This window comes from Mobula hypostoma, chromosome 3 (genome assembly GCF_963921235.1).
Source record: "Mobula hypostoma chromosome 3, sMobHyp1.1, whole genome shotgun sequence".
NCBI classification, from domain to species: Eukaryota; Metazoa; Chordata; class Chondrichthyes; order Myliobatiformes; family Myliobatidae; genus Mobula; species Mobula hypostoma.
This window is the reverse complement of record NC_086099.1, coordinates 13,818,518-13,838,348: the sequence shown is the minus strand read 5'-3', so window position 1 is coordinate 13,838,348 and position 19,831 is coordinate 13,818,518. Positions and strand designations below refer to the sequence as shown.

Below are 19,831 nucleotides of genomic sequence, written 5' to 3'. Positions count from 1 at the left end.
GAACAGAGAACAGTAGAACAGAACACTGGAGTGTCCATTTAGCCCATCATGTGCTGATCTTGATGCCAATTTGTACTGAAACCCTCTTCCTGTTAATCATCCATATCTGTCCAGTTACATCATATTCCATATTCCTTAAGAGCAGAATTACACCAATCACCCCATTGAGTCTGCTCTACCACTCTATCATGGCTGATTTATTATCCCATTTGCCACTTTCTCCCCATAACATTTGATGTCCTGACTAATCAAGAACCTATCAAAATCCACTTTAAATATGCCCAATGATTTTCCATCCTCAGCTGTCTGTGACAATCAATCCCACAGATTTACTAATATCTGACTAAGAAATTCCTCGTTATCTCTGTTGTAAAGGGATGTACTTCTATTCTGAAGCTGTGCCCTCTGGTCCTAGACTCAGGTACTATTGGAAACGTCCCCTCTACGTCCACTCTGTGTAGGCCTTTCAATATTCGGTAGGTTTCAATGAGATCCCACTCCCCCCAGCCCCATCATTTTTTTTCTAAACCTGAAGCTCCCAACCTGGGCTCCATGGACCCTTTGCTTAACGGTATTGGTCCATGGCATAAGAAGGTTTGGGAACCTCTGTTCTAAACTCCAGCAAGTACAAGCCCAGAGCCATTGAATGCTCCTTGAGCGTAAACATTCCATCCCAGGATCATTGTTGTGAACCTCCTCTGGACCCTGTCTGATACCAGCACGTCTGTTCTTCGATAATGGGCCCAGAACTGCTCACCATATTCCAAGTGCAGTCTGACCGACATAAGACCTTTTGTATTATCAACCCGAAGGTGTTATAAGCTAGGAAAGATACAAGTAGAGTAGGCAGAGCTTTATCTTCGCAGATGAACTATCAGTTGAGCTTGTGTGTATGTAACTCTCGGTTCGGCTAGCGGCTTAATCTAGAGGAAGACAGCCCTCAGCCTGGCCAAACTTAAGAAATCTTGTTTGGGTGGATGCTGCATGATGTGTTCCCCTGTTACAAATCAGAACCACGAAATAACAAACAGTACACAATATGTGATTAAACGATTGAGCTTTATAGTTCTTAATTTGACACTTGGGTTAGTAAAGAAACAAAAAAGAAAAGGGCCCATTCTCATGAAACAGTCTAATGTGCAATATTGGAGCTCACAGTTCTGTCCACTTGTTCCCCGTCGATCTCCACCGAGCGTAGCCGACCCTCGCTCCAAGTCCACGTCATCCAGCGGTCTACCAACTGTCTCCATTCACGTCTTCTCTCCTCATCTCTCCCTGAGAAAAGACTACGAAATCCCTGCTCCCAGACCCACAAGAAAGAACAACATCCCTCTCATTCCAAAACCCCGTTATCTCTAGTCATAACCCAAACATTGCTGCTACAGAGAAACCATTACGTCAGCATGAAACATTACAGAGAGGCCATTACATTAGCGGTGAAACCTTACAGCGCGTTACATGTAGATGGCTGATAATGATTGACATGAAGTTCTAAATCCAATTTTCTGCTGCTTCTGCAGGGGTATTGCGCAATGCCGCAGGAGACAGAACTGACAAAGCAGAGGCAAGTATAAAATATGAAGATTATAATTTGTATTTGTATTAAACAGTTACCTGGTGAGGAATACAATTGAAAGCATGCTGTAACTACAGTGAAACCCCATTATAACGCGATCATTTGGGTCCATAAAATGTCGTCGCGAAAAAAACGGGGTCGCACTAAATCAGGGTTGTTGTTACTGTAGAAATTAAAACACGAATTAATTTTTAGTGAAGCTTTTTAATACACAAAACAACAAATAAAAACATTCAAGAATATTAGCAATCATCATTTACAGTTTATTTCTTAAAAAAGTGATTGCGTGTTCCTTGCTTGAACATATCATGTCGCTGGCTGCGAGCAAAATCTAGAATACTTCTGAGTTGGAGGTTTTTTTTGTGGCCCACCTCCTGGGTCTCCAGCCAGCGGAGGCTGGGCTCGAGATATTCAATGGCTTCAGACACTTTTGGGGGTGGGGGTGGAGGCTCTTCATTACCTTCTTTCTTTATTAATCTTTTTATTGATTTAAAAAGAGCATATATACAAACAAGGGGAGAATTATCTCAAATATATATATCAATAACAATACAAAGTGAAATAGACATTATCAAAATCGTACATAGTATTAAGCAATATGTAGTATATAATAAAAAAGAAGACAGCTAATTCTCCTCTTATCAATTCATAGAGAGAGAGAAAAAAAACTTTAAATTTTTAAAATGAGAAGGAAAAAAACCCCACTGCACTATATTATCATCTTCTTGTGGCTCGAGAACTGGTACACTTGCCTCCGCCAGTGCTATAGTTATGTTACAGACGATCTCGGCGTCCGTCAGATGCTCATATGTTTGGCTTTTAGTCCTGCTTCAACTTCGCAAAGCGGTGCGCGTAACTTTTCTTCGTGAGATTTCCTGCCACGAAGTGTTGATTCCGGTATCTCGAAGTCTCATGCGACTTGAGTTTGACTTTTAGTCTTGATCGCGTCAAGTGCGTGAAGCTTATCTTTCACAGAAAAGGATTTTCTTTTTCTAGCAGTTTGTTCTATTTTGAGCAAAAAAAAAGGTCCAATGACTCTCACAAAATGCTGGTGGAATGCAGCAGGCCAGGCAGCACCTGGTCGAGACCCTCTGTCAGGACTAATGGAAAAAGAGATAGTAAGAGATTTGAAAGTGGGAGGGGGAGGGAGAGACCTGAAATGATAGGAGAAGACAGGAGGGGGAGGGATGAAGCCAAGAGCTGGCAAGTTGATTGGCAAAAGGGATACAAGGCTGGAGAAGGGGGAGTATGGATTGACATGGAGATGGAGTCCAATAACTCATCACGTTACATCGGAATTCGCGTAAAATTGGGGTTTCACTGTATTTGAGTTATTCAGCAGGATAGTGGCATTGTACAGCATGCCCTCTTCCTGCAGTATCCCTTTTCTATCACCAAGCTCACTAGAATTACTCTTAACACAAGAGATTCTACAGATATTGGGTGTCCAGAACAACAAGCACAAAATGCTGGAGGAACTGGTAGCATCTATGGAGAGGAATAGATGTCACATGTCAGGCTGAGACTCTCATCAACTGTTTACTGCTCTCCATAGACGCTGCCTGACCTGCTGCATTTTTCCAGTGTTTTGTGTGTATTGCTCTAGATTTGTCCTTGTCTGGTCCCATCTGGTGTCTGCACTGACAGGCAGGGCTGATTTAGTAATGCACTTAGTAATTACAAACCAATCTGCTCCTGTTCCTCTTGCTCCATGTACATCCTCTCCTTGGTACAATCATAGGAAAAGTGTTTTCAGATGTCACATACATGCCAATAACATTTTCTTGCCACTCCTTCTGCCCACCATCTAGAACCCTAAAGCACAGAAACAGACCCTTTGGCCCATCTAGTCCATGCTGAGCTATTACTCTACATAGTCTTATTATCTGGGACTATAATCCTCCATACCTCTCCCATCCATTTACTTGTCCAAATGTCTATTAAATGCTGAAATCAAAACCACATCCACCATTTCTACTGGCAGCTCATTCCACACTCTCACCACTCTCTGAGTGAAGAAGTTCCCCTCATGTTCCCCTTAAACATTTCACCTTTCACCCTTATTCTCAGGTCTCTAGTTATTGTCTCACCCAACCTCGGTGGAAAATACTTACTTCAAATAACCTGGTCTTTTGTGTATTTAATATTTCAGTAATATTGTAAATGTATTGTTTGATTAATTTAATTCTTGTTTGTTTAAATAATTCTTTATGGGTTATACGTAAAAGTACGTGAATGGCCTGCGTCATCACACCATTATGTCATACATGTGCACCTCACTAAAAGTAAAAATAAAACTAGCCACATTATTTCTAGGTCCCCAACTTTTTGCTTTCAATTAGATTGATGTTTTGGAGTTACAGAAATAACATAATCTATATCTCTCACGCTTTTGTATACCTACGTATGAATGAGGTGAAATTGCTTCCAGGTAAACATTGTAATAATCAAAGCAATTATGTTCTTATGACTGATCATTTTTAAAATCGTTGATAAAGAACTAGTTTCACTTGAAATATTTTTGCAGCTTGTGGACTTCAGCTGGAACGAGTATGCTGATGGGAAACTCAGATTTTATGACCATTATTTGCCTCAACTTATTAATTCAGGACGTGATCCATCAGCAGGAGAATTCTTTAAATTGCTTGCTCTCTGTCACACTGTGATGGTGGAAGATAATAATGGTAAGTATTGTACAAAGATCTATAAGACATAAGGAGCAGAATTAGGCCATTCAGCCCATCATTTGATCATGGCTAATTTATTTTCCATCTCAGCCCCCTTTCTCCAACCTTCTCCCCATAGGCTTTGACACCCTTATTGAGAACCTATGAACCTCCGCTTTAAATATACCCAATGATTTGGCCTCCAGTGGCATCGGTGACAATAAAGTCCACAGATTCACCACCCTCTGGCTAAAGAAACTCATTCTTATTCTGTTCTAAAGGAATATCCTTCTATTCTGAGGCTGTGACCTCTTGTCCTAGACTCTCCCACTATTGGAAACATCAGCTCCACATCCACTTTATCCAGCCCTTTCAATTTTAGAGTCCTGATAAAGGTTCTCAGCCTGAAATGTAAACTTTATTGATTTCCACAGATGCCGCCTGACCTGCTGAGTTCTTCCAGCATCTTGGATGTGTTGCTTTTACAATTTCTAGTTGGTTTCAATGAGATCCCCTTCATCCTTATAAACACCAGCAAGTACAGACCCACAGCCATGAAATGCACCTCACAGGTTGACCTTTTCATTCCTGGGATCATTCATTGAACCTCCTCTGGACCCTCTCAAATACCAGCCCTCCTGCCCAAAACTGGTTGCAATACCCCAATGCAGTCTGACTTGCAAATTTGCCCTTTATAACAGTCCCACCATCCTCCCCAGCGGTCAGAATGATGATGGCCACCCACACCCCTGGCTCAGTTCCAAGCATTCATCTTTCCAACTATGGCCAACCTGTGACATCCATCAGTTTATGAAGGATTACCAGGGGTATTGAATACGTTAGTTGTAACAAGCTCTTCAGGCTGGAGAACATTGGACTCCAATGTTTTTAGGGCAGCTGAGTTAATTAATTGTTTAATGAGAATCATTAATCATTTAGAGTTACTTGTGCTTTTCTCAAGTGATTCATTCTCTGTAATGTGGTCTCCTGGTGATTTCTGTATAAGTTTGTTAAGTTTATTTTGATAGGCTCAGAGATTCTATGTACCTTGTACCATTTAAGTGGATGTCTGATTAGCACTAATGCAGGGTCCTAGTTTAGAGAATGATACTTTGCACAGTGTTACTCAGCCGAGGCACCGATATTCTGTTGGAATTCTTAAGAATAAACTTTGGTCGCCATCTCTACATTGGAGTCTGTTTTTCCTCCGCACTTGGGTTCCGAAATTGCCAGCGCACATCGTGACAGTTAGTGTTAAACTAGAGCTCAATCACCTTCTATTTTGCTTCTGTAAACAGGGCAAATTGTCTACCAAGCCGCTTCTCCTGATGAAGGAGCCCTTGTCACAGCAGCCAGGAATTTCGGATTTGCCTTTCTCTCCCGGACACAGAATTCCATCACAATAAGTGAACTGGGGATAAAAAGGACATATGAAGTGCTCGCCATTTTAGATTTCAATAGTGACAGGAAGCGAATGTCCATCATCTGTAAGTAGAAATTCACACAGATGCTTGTTTGAAATTTTTCTGTGTTTGAAAGATGAGCTTTATTTAATTAAATAATTCATTACAGGAGCAAAGGGTGTGGGGATTGGCAAGGGAGGAGCACTGCGGGAGGGGTGTGGGATAGGTGGCAGAGAAAGAGTGCCAGGGGCAAGGGGTTGGCATGGGTGTAGACACCCCCAGTCCTGAGACACCGGGCAAGGTCATTTGATTCTAAACAATTGGTTTATTGATCATTACAGAATATCTCTCTGCTGCTTCTCACTCCCTCCCCTCCACCTTCCCCTTTTCTCAACCATGATTCCCCTTTCCCTGGCCCCTTCCTGCAATACTTTGAGATGTACAGTGAAATGTGTCATTTTGCACCAAACCATATCAGTGAGGATTGTCCTGGGCAAGTGTCGCCAGGCTTCTGGCACCAACATATCATGCCCACTAACCCTAACCCTAACCCTAACCCTAACCCTAACCCTAACCCTAATGCCCACTAACCCGAACCCTAACGCCCACTAACCCTAACCCTAACCCTAATGCCCACTAACCCTAACCCTAACCCTAACCCTAACCCTAACCCTAATGCCCACTAACCCTAACCCTAATGCCCACTAACCCTAACCCTAACCCGAACCCTAACGCCCACTAACCCTAACCCTAATGCCCACTAACCCTAACCCTAACCCTAACCCTAACCCTAATGCCCACTAACCCTAACCCTAACCCGAACCCTAACGCCCACTAACCCTAACCCAAACCCTAACGCCCACTAACCCTAACCCTAATGCCCACTAACCCTAACCCTAACCCTAATGCCCACTAACCCGAACCCTAACCATACATCTTTGAAATGTGTGAGGAAACTGAGGCACCCAGAGTAAACCCTCACACCCCTTACAGACAGTGGCAGGCATCGAACCCCAATGGATGATCACAGATGCTGTAAAGCAATTGGACTAGCCACTAGGCTACCAATTTGGTAAAGAATTATACATTGTAACCAGTCAGTGTCAAGAAGGATTATGTTTTTCTTTCATTAGAATTTAAAATGCAGCTGCAGGCACTTGACCAACTTTGTGCTATGTTTTAGGCAATTTCAGGAACGAAGCAAAGGCCTATTTTCTGAAAAAAAATTATTCCTGATTTGGCACTTCGATTGTCATCTTGACATTTGGGGGGGTGGTGGGGGGGGAGAGAGAGAGAGAGAGAGATATTACTACAGCACTGTACAAAAATCTTATGTTTACACTAATGCCACAGATAGAAACAATTTTCATGCATGTGAGTGATGGTAAACCTGATTCTGATATGGGTCTCTATTATGGGCTGCGAGTGGGAAGGGGCATGGAGAGGGGAAGGGAGTGGGGAGCACCAGAGAGACATTCTGGAATGATCAATAAACCAATTGTTTGGAATCAAGTGACCTTGCCTGGTGTCTTGCACCCACACCTCCCCCTCCCCCACCACCGGCACACCTTCTCTGCCCCCTGTCTCACACCCCTCCCACAGTGCTCCACCCTCTCCATTCCCAACATCCTTTTGCTCCTGCCAGATTTACGAACTCGCTTTCTGCTCCACATTGGCAAATACAGTACTGTGCAAAAGTGTTAGGCACTCTAGCTGTATAATGTATAGTACTGTATGTCAAAACATACAGTAAAATGTGTCATTTGCATCAAATGAAATCAGTGAGGATTGTTCTGGCCAGCCTTTAAGTGTCATCATGCTCCGATGCCAACACAGCATTGGCACAACTCACTAACTCCAACTGTACGTCTTTGGAATGTGGGAGGAAACTGGAGCACCAGGAGGAAACCTAAGTGATCACAGGAAAAACATACAAACTCCTTATGGACAGCGGTGGGACTACAACTCCAATCTCACAACTGGCGCTATAAAGCGCAACCTGCTTTTGGAGCAAGTCTGCTGTTGTTGCATTAAATGCTAGAGGACATTTTCTACCAGTCAGGAAATTTCGTTATTTTTGCTTCTCACTTTGCAATAGACATTTGAAGATAGAGTTTAAATATGATCAAATCTCACCAAGTTGCATATCGAGTGTGGTTCACAATAAGCTAAGTGAAATCTGACAAATTGTGTAACTCGAAGTAAATATGGTTTTAGAGTGCATCTCTATGCAAAAAAAAAGTTTTTTTTTGCTGCAGATTAGGATATGTGCATTTGATAGCAGGATGAATGAAGTGTGAATTTAGAACCAGGTTTATATCATTAGCATATGTTATGAAATTGTTGTTATGTGGCAGCAGTACATTGCAATACATAAAAACTGTAAATTTCAGTAATATATAGATATATAAAATGTTAAATTAAATAAATAGTGCGAAAGAGGGGGAAAAAAGTTAGTGAGGTAGTGTTCATGGTTTCAATATCCATTCAGAAATCAGACAGCAGAGGGGAAGAAGCTATTCCTGAATTGATGAGTATGTGCCTTCAGGCTCCTGTATCACCTCCTTGATTGTAGCATTGAGAGGGGGGCATGTCCTGAGTGATGGGGGTTCTTAATGATAGATACCACCTGTTTTGAGGCACTCCACCTTGAAGATGTCCTGGACGCTGGGGAGGCTAGTGCCTGTGGTGGAACTAACTGCAATTTATTTCAATTCTGTGCAGTAACCCCCCCCCCCCCACCCCACCAAACCAGACCAAGATGCAACTGGTTAGAATGCTTTCCATGGTACAGCTATAGAAATTTGCAGGTGTCTTTGGTGACATACCAAATCTCCTCAAAGTCCTAATGAAATATAGCCGCTGTCATGCCTTCTTAGTAACTGCAACGATATACGACCATGAGATATAGGAGCAGAATTAGGCCATTTGGCTCATCGAGTGCCATTTCATCATGGCTAATCCATTTCCTTCTCAACCCCAATCTCCTGTATTCTCCCTGTATGCCTTCATGCCCTGACCAATCAAGAATCTATCATCCTCTGCCTTAAATATACACAATCACAGTCTCCATAGATACCTGTGGCAAAGAATTCCACAGATTCTCCACTCCCTAGCTAAAGAAATTCTTCCTCATCTCCATTCTAAATAGACATCTCACTATGCTAAGGCAGAGATCTTTTCTCTTAGACTTCCCCACCATAGGAAATATCCTCTCCACATCCACTCTACTGAAGCCTTTGAACATTTGATAGGTTTGAATGAGATTCCCCCTAATTCTTCTGAATTCCAGTGAGTAAAAGCCCAGAAACATCAAACACTCCTCATATGATAAGTCTTTCAATCCCAGAATCATTTTTGTGAAACTCCTTTGAACTCTCTCTAATGTTAGCACATCCCTTCTTAGATAAGAGTTCCAAAACTACTCTCAATACTTCCAAGTAAGGCCTCATGAATGCCTTATAAAGCCTCAATATTACATCCTTGCTTTTATTTTCTAGTCCTGTCATAACGAATGCTAACATTACACTTGCCTTACTCACACCTGACTCAACCTGCCAATTAACCTTTGGGGAATCCTGCACAAGGACTCCCAAGTCCCTTTCCACCTCAGATTTTTGAATTTTCTCTCCATTCAGAAAATAGACTTTGCTTTTATTTCTTCTACCAAAGTGCATGACCATACACTTCCCAACACTGTATTCCATGTGCCACTTCCTTGCCCATTCTCCTAATCTGTCTAATTCCTTCTGTAGCCTCTTTGCTTCCTCAACACTACCTGCCCCTCCACCTATCTTTGTATCATCCACAAGCTTGGCCACAAAGTGATCTAACCTATCAATTCCATCATCCAAGTCATGGACATATAACATAAAAGGAAGTTATCCCAACAAAGACCTCTGTGAAACACCATTATTTACAGGCAGCCATCCAGAAAAGGCTCCATTTATTCCCTCGCTTTGCTTCCTGCCAATCAGGCAATGCTCTATTAATGCTAGTATCTTTACCGTAATACCATGGTCTCTTAACTTGTTAAGCAACCTTATGCGTGGCACCTTGTCAAAGGCTTTCTGAAAATCCAAGTACACAACCTCAACTGATTCCCCTTTGTCTATCCTGCTTGTTATTTCTTCAAAGAATTCCAACAAATTTATTGGTTAGATCCTGGGCCCAACATATCATGCTTATATTTAAAAGAAATGACTTAATATGCCAGTCTTCAATACATGGAAGTTGTAGGAGGAAGCAGCAATCCAATATTCTGTATCCGGTGCTCCTGATGCAGCCTCCACTACATTGGTGAGCCTCCATGAAGTCTACATTGTGCACCTTCACTCCATCCATCATAATAGGTATTGCCTGTGGCTCTCTGTTTTAATTCTACATCCCATACCTATTCCTCCATGTCAGTCATGGCATCTGCCCCTGCCACGATAAGGGGACCCTCAGGGTGGAGGAGCAACACCTCTTAATCCTTTTCAGCCCAAATCATCAACAGGTTATTCCCCTCCATAAACGCTGCCTGACCTGCTGAGCTCCTCCAGCATTTTGTGTGCTACATTGAAAAGATAGTCACTTCTGATCCGATTGAACTTAGCATTATGTTACAGTCTTATAACTTGATTTGAAATGCTTTCTTTGCCTGAAGGTGAGTTACAAACTATTGTATCTTTGCAGTGCGAGAGCCAGAGGGCAAAATCAAACTCTACTGTAAAGGGGCTGATACAGTCATCTATGAGAGATTACATCCGCACAACCCAAGTAGAGAGACTACAGAAGAAGCTTTGAAGGTGAAAAGAACTAAATTTCTTACAAAAGTATTCATTTACCCCAATGCATTTCTTGTACCACAGAAATGTATCATTCATGTACCACAGAAATGTATCATTCATTTCGTGTATCACAGATTCATGGATTAATTGCCCATGAATGACACTTTACCTGGGTTTTAAGATCTAATTCTTTAGAAGTTGAAGTTAGAAGAGTTCTCAATTATTTTTACAAAATTCAATCTAGTAGTTTTTCGCACATTGTCCTTCACAAATCAAAGTCTAGAGTATCGGAATTCGGATGTTATGTTGAAGTTGTATAAGATGTTGGTGAGGTCTAATTTGGAGTATTGTGTGCAATTCTGTTCACCGACCTACAGGAAAGATGTCAATGAGATTGAAAGTGCAGAGAAGATAAACAAGCATTGGCTCTATGATCTTGATGTGCTTCACATTGTAGCTCATTGTATTGTGGAGAGAGTTTACTGAGTTATAATTCCTCTTGCCCTCTTGAAACAAAAATAGTCTTTGTTCATGTTTAATGTCACTGAAGAGGTAACGAGCTGCCATTGAAACTCAGTCCATAGAAGAATTGAACATGACAAGTCCGTACTTTACCGATGGCCACCTTTTAAATGAGTGTTGGGGACTGGGGGGTAATGAGAAAACTCTCATCCATGATTTTGGCAGGGGTTGATTGAATTTTACGTGTACAAGTTTTAAGGTGTAAGCAACCCAATTGGGGGCCAGGACCACACTGTGAAAGATTTAGGCTGCTTTGGAAAATAACTTAGAGCAAGCTCTGATTCTGTGGTCAAATCATTATTTCATTATTTTATGGCCGGCTGGTGGCACAGTGGCATCAGCGCCGGACTTCGGAGTGGAGGCTCCCGAGTTCGAATCCAAGTCGGGCCACCCCCCCCGAGCACATTTTCCATCCGTGCAAAACATACAGTGAAATGTGTTCTTTGTGTTAACACACCCAAGGATCTGCTGGGGACAACTCTCAATTGTCATCACACATTCCAGTGCCAACGTACTATGCCCACCAGAACAACACAGAACACAATAGCAAAATGAGCCCCATTCCTCCTCCCATTCACCCACGCACATGTGTGGTCCTTGAACCCCAGGACAGGCAGCCTCTGGCCTCCAGCAACCAGCGCACTCAGGGATTTGCAATCGTTGGGCCTTCGACTTTCCTAGCGGATGTGCACAGATCCGCAAACCCAGGGCTCTGGTCATCGGGCCTCAAGAATTGCATAGAATAGAGAAAAATCACTATTTTTTACAATCCCACCCAATACAATGCTAATGCATAATGTTCATTATCAAGGCCAAAGATGCTTGCTGAAAGAGGGCTTGGGCTATAGAAGAGTTGATGATGCATCTTATAGCCTCTGTTCCTGCTGTTGTCACCTCGTCTGTTGGTGTTGTGTTCTCTGACTCGATCTGTTCGTGCCCCAAGCCTCCATATTTCTCCCTGTTGTGATCAGTACTCTTTCAATAATAGTACATAATACATAGAGGATAGAATACTGAACATTCTGGAATGATAAAAAGGCTTAAACATAGACCATAGAACAGGCCCTCCAGCCCGCGATGTTGTGTCAACATTTTAATCTACTCCATAATCAATCGAAGCCTTTCCCCCTCCATAACCCTCCAATTTTCTATCACCCATGAGCTCAAATGGCCCTATTGTATCTGCCCATACCAGCACTGCTTGTTGGACATTCTACACACCCACACATCTCTGTGTAAGCAAGACTCACTTCTGACATCTCCTATACTTACCCCCAATCACCTTAAAATTATACCTCCTCATATTAGCCACTTCCACCCTGGGGAAAAAGCCTCTGGCTATCTACTCAGTCTAAGCATCTAATCATCTTGTACACCTCTGTAAAGTCACCTTTCATCCTCCTTTGCTCCAAAGGGAAAAGCTGTAGTTCACTCAACCTATCCTCATGAGAAATGTTCTCAATCCAGGCGGTGTCCCGGTAAATCCCCTCTGCACCCTCTCTAAAGTTTCCAAGTGCTTCCTATAATGAGGTGACCAGAAATGTACATAATACTCCAAGTGTAGTCTAACCAGGGTTTTATAGAGCAGCAATATTACTTCATAGGTCTTGAACTCAATCCCCTGACTAATGAAGGCCAACACGCCATATGCCTTTCTAAAAACCCTATCAACTTGCTCAGGAACTTTGAGTGCTCCCTGTGCTAAGAATCCCTCCGTTCACTCTGTACTGTCCCTTCAAGTTCAATCTTCCAAAGTGAATCACTTCACACTTCTCTGAGGTGAACTTGCCTATCAAAGGGCAAGGTAAATGCAAACCTCATGAATCTTACAGATGAAGCAATCTTCTCTGCCTAATTACAACTTAGTGTAACCGGGCAACACAAAGCTGTTATTATACTATGGTTATGATGTTTTTGCATTTGGCTAGAACCTGGTTTGACACTGCTGCAGAAAGAAGGAAGCTCTGTGGAGGAGGTAATCGCTCTCTCGTGTCTTGACATGCACGAGCCAGTAAAGATCCAGTGTGGACTTACTGCCCATTACGCACCTGCCGTTGAGGGCAGCAATGAAGGTCTTCCATCTCTGGCGGGGTTCAGGGCTTCCTTCATCATGTCAGTAGCTTCCTCTCGGTTTTCACTGCTGTCAGTCATGCAAGTGCCGGGTGGAGACTCAGGTATACCATCACACTCAGATGTAAAATAATTCTTCATTGCTATTTCCATAACAATTTTGTTTTACCGGTCAGGGTTGTTAGTCCTGAGCTGAACCCCCAAACCCGGAGGGCTGGTGGACCACTCTAAGTCTGTCCTCCACCCTTTGACCTGTTCGGCATGGGTGACCCTACCAAGAGACAAAGCATTAAAACCCTGACTCCAGCCAACATAGCTCTCTGGGTCATTGAGGCACACAATCCTCCAAAGCATGACAAGGCTGTGGTCCTCTTGAAGGATCCAGTCTGGAACAACCATGGAATATATCCACCTCTCTTCTCCCCTCATTCCACAGGGGCCATTCCCTCTTCAACCCCCTGCTTCACCTCTCAATCAGTGCTCACAGAGCACATGCTAATGCAAATGCAGGGCACTCAATAATCTGTTTTAAAAGATTAATGTCATTTGTCACAATTGCCTAAAACGGAGGAGAGAAACTGAGGCAGAAAACCTGTTCACAAGAGAGATCTTCCTGATAATTAGATGGGTCGAGTTTGTAAAGGACTAAAGTTTCCAAATCATTTCTCTTCCACAGTAAAACCTACCACTGGTCTGCTCATTTCACTAACTGTACAAATTAACAAATTTACTTGCACTTCTCTTCCACCTGGAGGTAGAAGTGATGTTTTAATTTCTTGTCTGAAAATAACATAATAATGATATAACTATATTTTATAGGAATTTGCTGATGAGACGCTCAGAACTCTTTGCCTGTCATACAAGGACATCAGTGAAGGGGAATTTACAAAGTGGAATATAAAGTTTAAAGCTGCCAGCATTTCCACAAACAATCGTGATGAGGCACTTGATAGAGTCTATGAAGAAATTGAGAAGGATTTGTTGGTACTTGTGCTTTTTTGGATAATTTTCTTTTTGATGATCTTTAATATACCATGGTTAATTCAAACTGGCTGACTGCCCCGTATGGACCAGCTCTTTTAGAAATGCTAATATTTACACCTATAATTGTCAGCAAGCTAGGGAATCACATAAAAAATGTGTATTAGGTTGAAAAGTCTCAATATTCCACACAATTGATTGCCATTATCATTCTGACTGCATTCCGGCCCTGAATTCTCCAGAGGCAGAAATTGTTCAAAGCAATTTACCTTTTTAAATAATTTACAAAGTGGAAGGATTTTAAGAATTTGCTTTTGTTTTTGCTTTGATTTAGTTTTTAATGGAGATTACTTAATTTACAAAAAAGAAATGAAGTGGTCTTTAAATTGAATGCAGTTGAATATCTGATCTGCTTGCAATCGTTCAAGCTGTAAGCCTGAGTTATAAGGAGAGGTTAGAGGCATAGAACGCTACAGCACAGACACAAGCCCTTCAGCCCATCTAGTCTGTGCCAAATTATTAATCTGCCTAGTCCCATTGACCTGCATTCGGACCTTACCCCTCCCATCTGTGTACCTATCCGAGTTTCTCTTAAGTGTTGAAATCGAGCCCACATCCACCATTTCCCTGGCAGCTCGTTCCACACTCGCATCACCCGGTTTGCTCGGGCTGCATATTTATTTCTTGGAACGCTGGAAAATATAGGGTGACCTTATAGTAATTAAGGGAGGCATAGGTAATGTGGGTGATAACATAATCAGTGAAGTTTTGAAACTTGGGTGTTGCCATTGCTGCATTCCCTATCTCTGCTTTTGTCTGTGTTCCCCTGATACCATGTCCAGATCTCTGCTATTGTCTGTGTTTCCCTGATACCATGTTCATATCTCTGCTTTTGTCTGTGTTCCCCTGATACCATGTCCAGATCTCTGCTTTTGTCTGTTTCCCTGATACCGTTCATATATCTCTGCTTTCATCTGTTTCCCTGATACCGTTCATATATCTCTGCTTTCATCTGTTTCCCTGATACCATGTTCATATCTCTGCTTTCATCTGTGTTTCCCTAATACCATGTTCATATCTCTGCTTTTGTCTGTTTCCCTGATACCATGTTCATATCTCTGCTTTTGTCTGTGTTTCCCTGATACCATGTTCATATCTCTGCTTTCATGTGTTTCCGATACCATGTTCATATCTCTGCTTTCATCTGTGTTTCCCTGATACCATGTTCATATCTCTGCTTTCATCTGTGTTCCCCTGATACCATGTCCAGATCTCTGCTATTGTCTGTGTTTCCCTGATACCATGTTCATATCTCTGCTTTCATCTGTGTTTCCCTGATACCATGTTCATATCTCTGCTTTCATCTGTGTTTCCCTGATACCATGTTCATATCTTTGCTTTCGTCTGTGTTTCCCTGATACCATGTTCATATCTCTGCTTTCGTCTGTGTTTCCCTGATATCATGTTCATATCTCTGCTTTCGTCTGTGTTTCCCTGATACCATGTTCATATCTCTGCTTTTGTCTGTTTCCCTGATACCATGTTCATATATCTCTACTTTCATCTGTGTTTCCCTGATACCATGTTCATATCTCTGCTTTCATGTGTTTCCCTGATACCATGTTCATATCTCTGCTTTTGTCTGTGTTTCCGATACCATGTTCATATCTCTGCTTTCGTCTGTGTTTCCCTGATACCATGTTCATATATCTCTACTTTCATCTGTGTTTCCCTGATACCATGTTCATATCTCTGCTTTCATGTGTTCCCCTGATACCATGTTCATATCTCTGCTTTCGTCTGTGTTTCCCTGATACCATGTTAGCGCAACCTACATCCCTATTTACGAGTTATTAACCCTTACTATTCATTCCCTCATAACGATGAAAATAAATGTGGGCTAACTCAATTGAATTCCAGTCCTGATGAGGGGTCTCGGCCCAAAACGTCAACTGTTAACTCTTTTCCATAGATGCTGTCTGGCCCACTGAGTTCCTCCAGCATTTGTCTGTGTTAATTCAATTGAACGATCATTTATGTATAATTCTAGATATTACACATTTGACGCCAGTAACCCTCCAGACAACGTTAGGGCCTTTTTGATTATCACCTTCAAACATATTTTTCATTTTATCATCTATTCCAGCTTCTGGGAGCCACTGCGATAGAGGATAGATTGCAAGATGGTGTTCCAGAGACTATTGATGTTCTTAAAAAGGGTGATATTAAAATCTGGGTGCTAACAGGTGACAAGAAAGGTAACTATGCATTATATTTGCATTTTTGTGATGATGATTGTAAACCACTGGTTCAAATTTCCAACATCGATATTGGACATTTAAAATTCTGTTAACAATGTAGCACATAGAACATTACAGCATAGTACAGGACCTTTAGCCAAGAATGTCATGTTGCCCTTTTAATCTGCTCTAACCCTTCCCTTTCACGTTGCCCTCCATTTTTTTTATCATCCATGTGCCTATCTAACAGTTGCTTTAATGGCCCTAACGTACCTGCCACTACCACCACCCCGGCAGTGTGTTCCACACACCTATCACTCTCTGTGCAAAAATACAGTTATCTCGAACATTCAACCCCCCCCCCATACTTCCTTCCAATCACCTCAAAATTATGGTCCCTCATATTCGCCGTTTCAGCCTTGAGAAAAAGTCTGTCTGTCAACTTAATCCATGCCTCTTATCATCTTGTACACTTTTATGAAGTTAGCTTTCATCCTTCTTTGATCCAAAGAGAAAAGCTCTAGCTTGCTGTAGATTGACAATCTCTCCAATCCAGGCAGCATCCTGGTAAACTTTCTTTGCACCCTCTCAAAAGCTTTCACATCCTTCCTATAGTAAGGTGACCAGAACGGAACATAATATTCCAAATGTAGTCTGACCAATGCCTCATGAAGCCTCAGCATGACATCATTGCTTTCATATTTTAGTCCTCTTGAAATGAACACTAATATTTCCTTCCTTACTGCTGACTCAACCTGCAAGTTAGCCTTTAGGGTTAATGAATAAGAGGAACTGCCCAAGAACTCTCAAATCTCTTTGCACCTCCATCTTCTGCATTCAATCTCCAATTGGAAAATAGTCTACATTTTTATTCCTTATACCAAAGTGCAGGACCATATACCTCCCTACGCTATATTCCATCTGCCACTTCTTTGCCCATTCTCCTAATCGGTCCAAGTTCTTCTGCAGCCTCCCTTACTGCTTCCTCAACACTATTTGACCCTCCACCTCTCTGTGAGTTTTAAGGTCTATAATTTTTCTCACGGGTCCGCTATTACTAAAACACAGAGGAAACAAGACATGCATAGTCGAGGTCTAGTTGAGGACTTATCAGATGTGGGTCACATGAGATTTTCATGGAATGGTGTGTTCAGCAGCCATTCATGCAAAAACAGCCCCTTCACAACACTCGGAAGACCTGTTTCGGAGTTATTTCATGAGCAGGGCCCAGACCATTGATTCTGCACTGAGATTTAGACTCATTCACTTATTTATCACACATACAGTGAAATGCGTCTTTTTGCATTAACAGCAAATACACCCAAGGATGTGCTGTGGGCGGCCTGCATTTTCACTGCATATTCCAGTACCAGTATGGCATGCCCGCAATGTTCAGCAGAGCCACACAGAACACATCAAGCAACTAAATAACAACAAGCTCTATCCCTCCATCCCACGTACCCACTCACCTATGCACGTCCACGGTCCTCTAACCCTGAGTCAGGCCATCTTCCTCAGCCTCCAGCCATCAGTAGACTGGTGTATTCACAGATATTGGGCCTCCTCCTTCCTCAGTGGACTCGTGGAGATTTACAGACTCGGGGTTCTGACCTCCAGGTCTCAACTTCTGTACTTTTGATTGAACATTAGGTGTGTCCAAGAATTGTGAGGCCAAGACCTCCATCCTTCTGCTTGCCTTCTGTGCCAGTCTTCACCTAGACCACTATCCCACAGTCATGTTTTCCCCACACATCCCACTCAATAATAATAATAATAACTAAATAATAAATCAGATTGATAACGTGAGATGCAGAGTCCTTCAAAGTGAGTCCATAGGCTGGGGAATAGTTCAGCGCTGAGGTGAGTGAAGTTGTCCATACTAGTTCAGGGGCCTGATGGTTGAAGGGTAATAACTGTTCCTCAACCTCCTGGTGTGGGGCTTAATTCTCCTCCTTCCCATTAGCAGCAGCGTGAAGAGAGGAGAGGCAGCTGTTTTTACTAAAGCTTGGACCTACTTGTAACTGCTAATTCTTTAAAAATAAAAACACACAACAAGGACCTCAAGTTTTTTTCTTCTTCCTGTGGCTAAATGTTCTTCAGTGATCTTACTGAGATAAGATTGCATTTCTAATAAAAGATTATTTTTTTCCCTCAACTAGAAACTGCTGAAAACATTGGCTTTTCCTGTCAACTGCTAACTAATGACATGACCCTTTATGATGGGGAGGAAATTAAGTAAGTATTTTTTTTTTAGCTTTAATGTAAGAAATGCTGCTCATTCACAAGGAATTTTTGTTTAGTATTTGGATTTTCAAAGCACTGTACAGGAAATGAGATTGCTTTTTAAAGTACAGTTACTGTTCTCCTTGGTAGGCTTTGAGGGTTAAGGATAACTTCCACTCGAGCTCAGAGGTGATTGGTGAGGCCATTTGGGTTGGTTGAGAGATGGTGCCATTTACCAGGGGCTCCTATGCACTACCAATAAATTGGCATAGTGGTTAGCGTAACGCTATTGCAGTACCAGCAACCTGGATCAATTGGATGATACGGGCTTGTTTGGTTGGAAGGTTTTTTTTATACCAGGCTCTATTGCTAAATAAAAATAATATGAACTTGGGTGTTTTCAACTGAGCAGTCACAAGTAAGAAATGACTGAATTTTTCAAAGAAAAATTTTCCTCTTGTCCACCTCATACTCTTCTGCCAAGATGAAAGTCTGAATAGAGAGTCTGTTTCAGGAGTATGTCCACTACATGAGTGCTCCATTGGTGCCAAATGAGTGTAATTAAGTATTTCTTGTTGAATTGTTAACCTTAAAGAGAATATTGTTGATCTGGTTGCCCTGTAAGTGTGAAGGATTTTGAAAAAAATCTTCCAATGCATAAAGGTATCTGCTGTAGAAAGATTCTATCTCAGGTAGCAAGCGTCACTGCTGGCAAGCAGGTAATGGACTTTGAGGCTTAGAGAATTCAGCCTTCAGATGTTCTTTTCCACAGATGGCCAAAGGCTAGTGTTGAATTTTGTCAATGTATACTGTAGTTGAGAAGTGATTCCAGAGGTTAGGGAGGTATTCCAGAATCTTGTCACGAACCTTCAGATGACTGAATATCGCGCAGTTTGGTAGGGAAGCTCACTTCTGTGAATGCTTAGTGTAAGGGTTGTCCTCTTGCATGCTGAAGTGAATAGGTCTTCAGTGAGTTGCTTTAGACTGTATGTAAGCACAAGAATCATCTGTGTTCTTTTGCTTAATGACTGAAGTAAGAGTGCCCTTAACTCTGGCGTGAAGGCGATGCAAGTTGAACAGTTCTTCCAATCACTGGTGTTTTTATATAGTGTTCCGATAACCACTAATGATGTCCAAATCTTGTTACCTAGTTTTTTAAAACCCACCGTTTGTCTCGTCTAAATTGTCAATAAATATCAACCTAGAGGACTTTAGAGAGAAATTTTTCAGTGGAATTCAAGGTGTTATTATTTAGAGGTAAAAGGCTTGCAGCTGGCATGAATGTATCAGAAGATATTATTCTGATAACCTTTACTTAAAATTCACATTTCATCTCTCAAGAATTGGATTAAATATCAACTCTCCATCTTTAGGCTAA

At 41.9% G+C, this 19,831-nt stretch overlaps 1 protein-coding gene across 5 annotated transcripts in view; it reads left to right on the top strand.

The window, feature by feature from the left end:
• Nucleotides 1-19,831, top strand: part of atp8b1 (ATPase phospholipid transporting 8B1) — a 182,791-nt gene that overhangs the window by 141,892 nt on the left and 21,068 nt on the right. For all 5 annotated transcript variants that reach the window (XM_063042668.1, XM_063042669.1, XM_063042670.1 and 2 more), the window contains 7 exons: nucleotides 1,521-1,564; nucleotides 4,104-4,260; nucleotides 5,541-5,729; nucleotides 10,323-10,435; nucleotides 13,829-13,993; nucleotides 16,137-16,248; nucleotides 18,390-18,465. In XM_063042668.1, coding sequence (XP_062898738.1) covers nucleotides 1,521-1,564; nucleotides 4,104-4,260; nucleotides 5,541-5,729; nucleotides 10,323-10,435; nucleotides 13,829-13,993; nucleotides 16,137-16,248; nucleotides 18,390-18,465 — 856 coding nt within the window. The remainder of the gene's footprint in view (nucleotides 1-1,520; nucleotides 1,565-4,103; nucleotides 4,261-5,540; nucleotides 5,730-10,322; nucleotides 10,436-13,828; nucleotides 13,994-16,136; nucleotides 16,249-18,389; nucleotides 18,466-19,831) is intronic.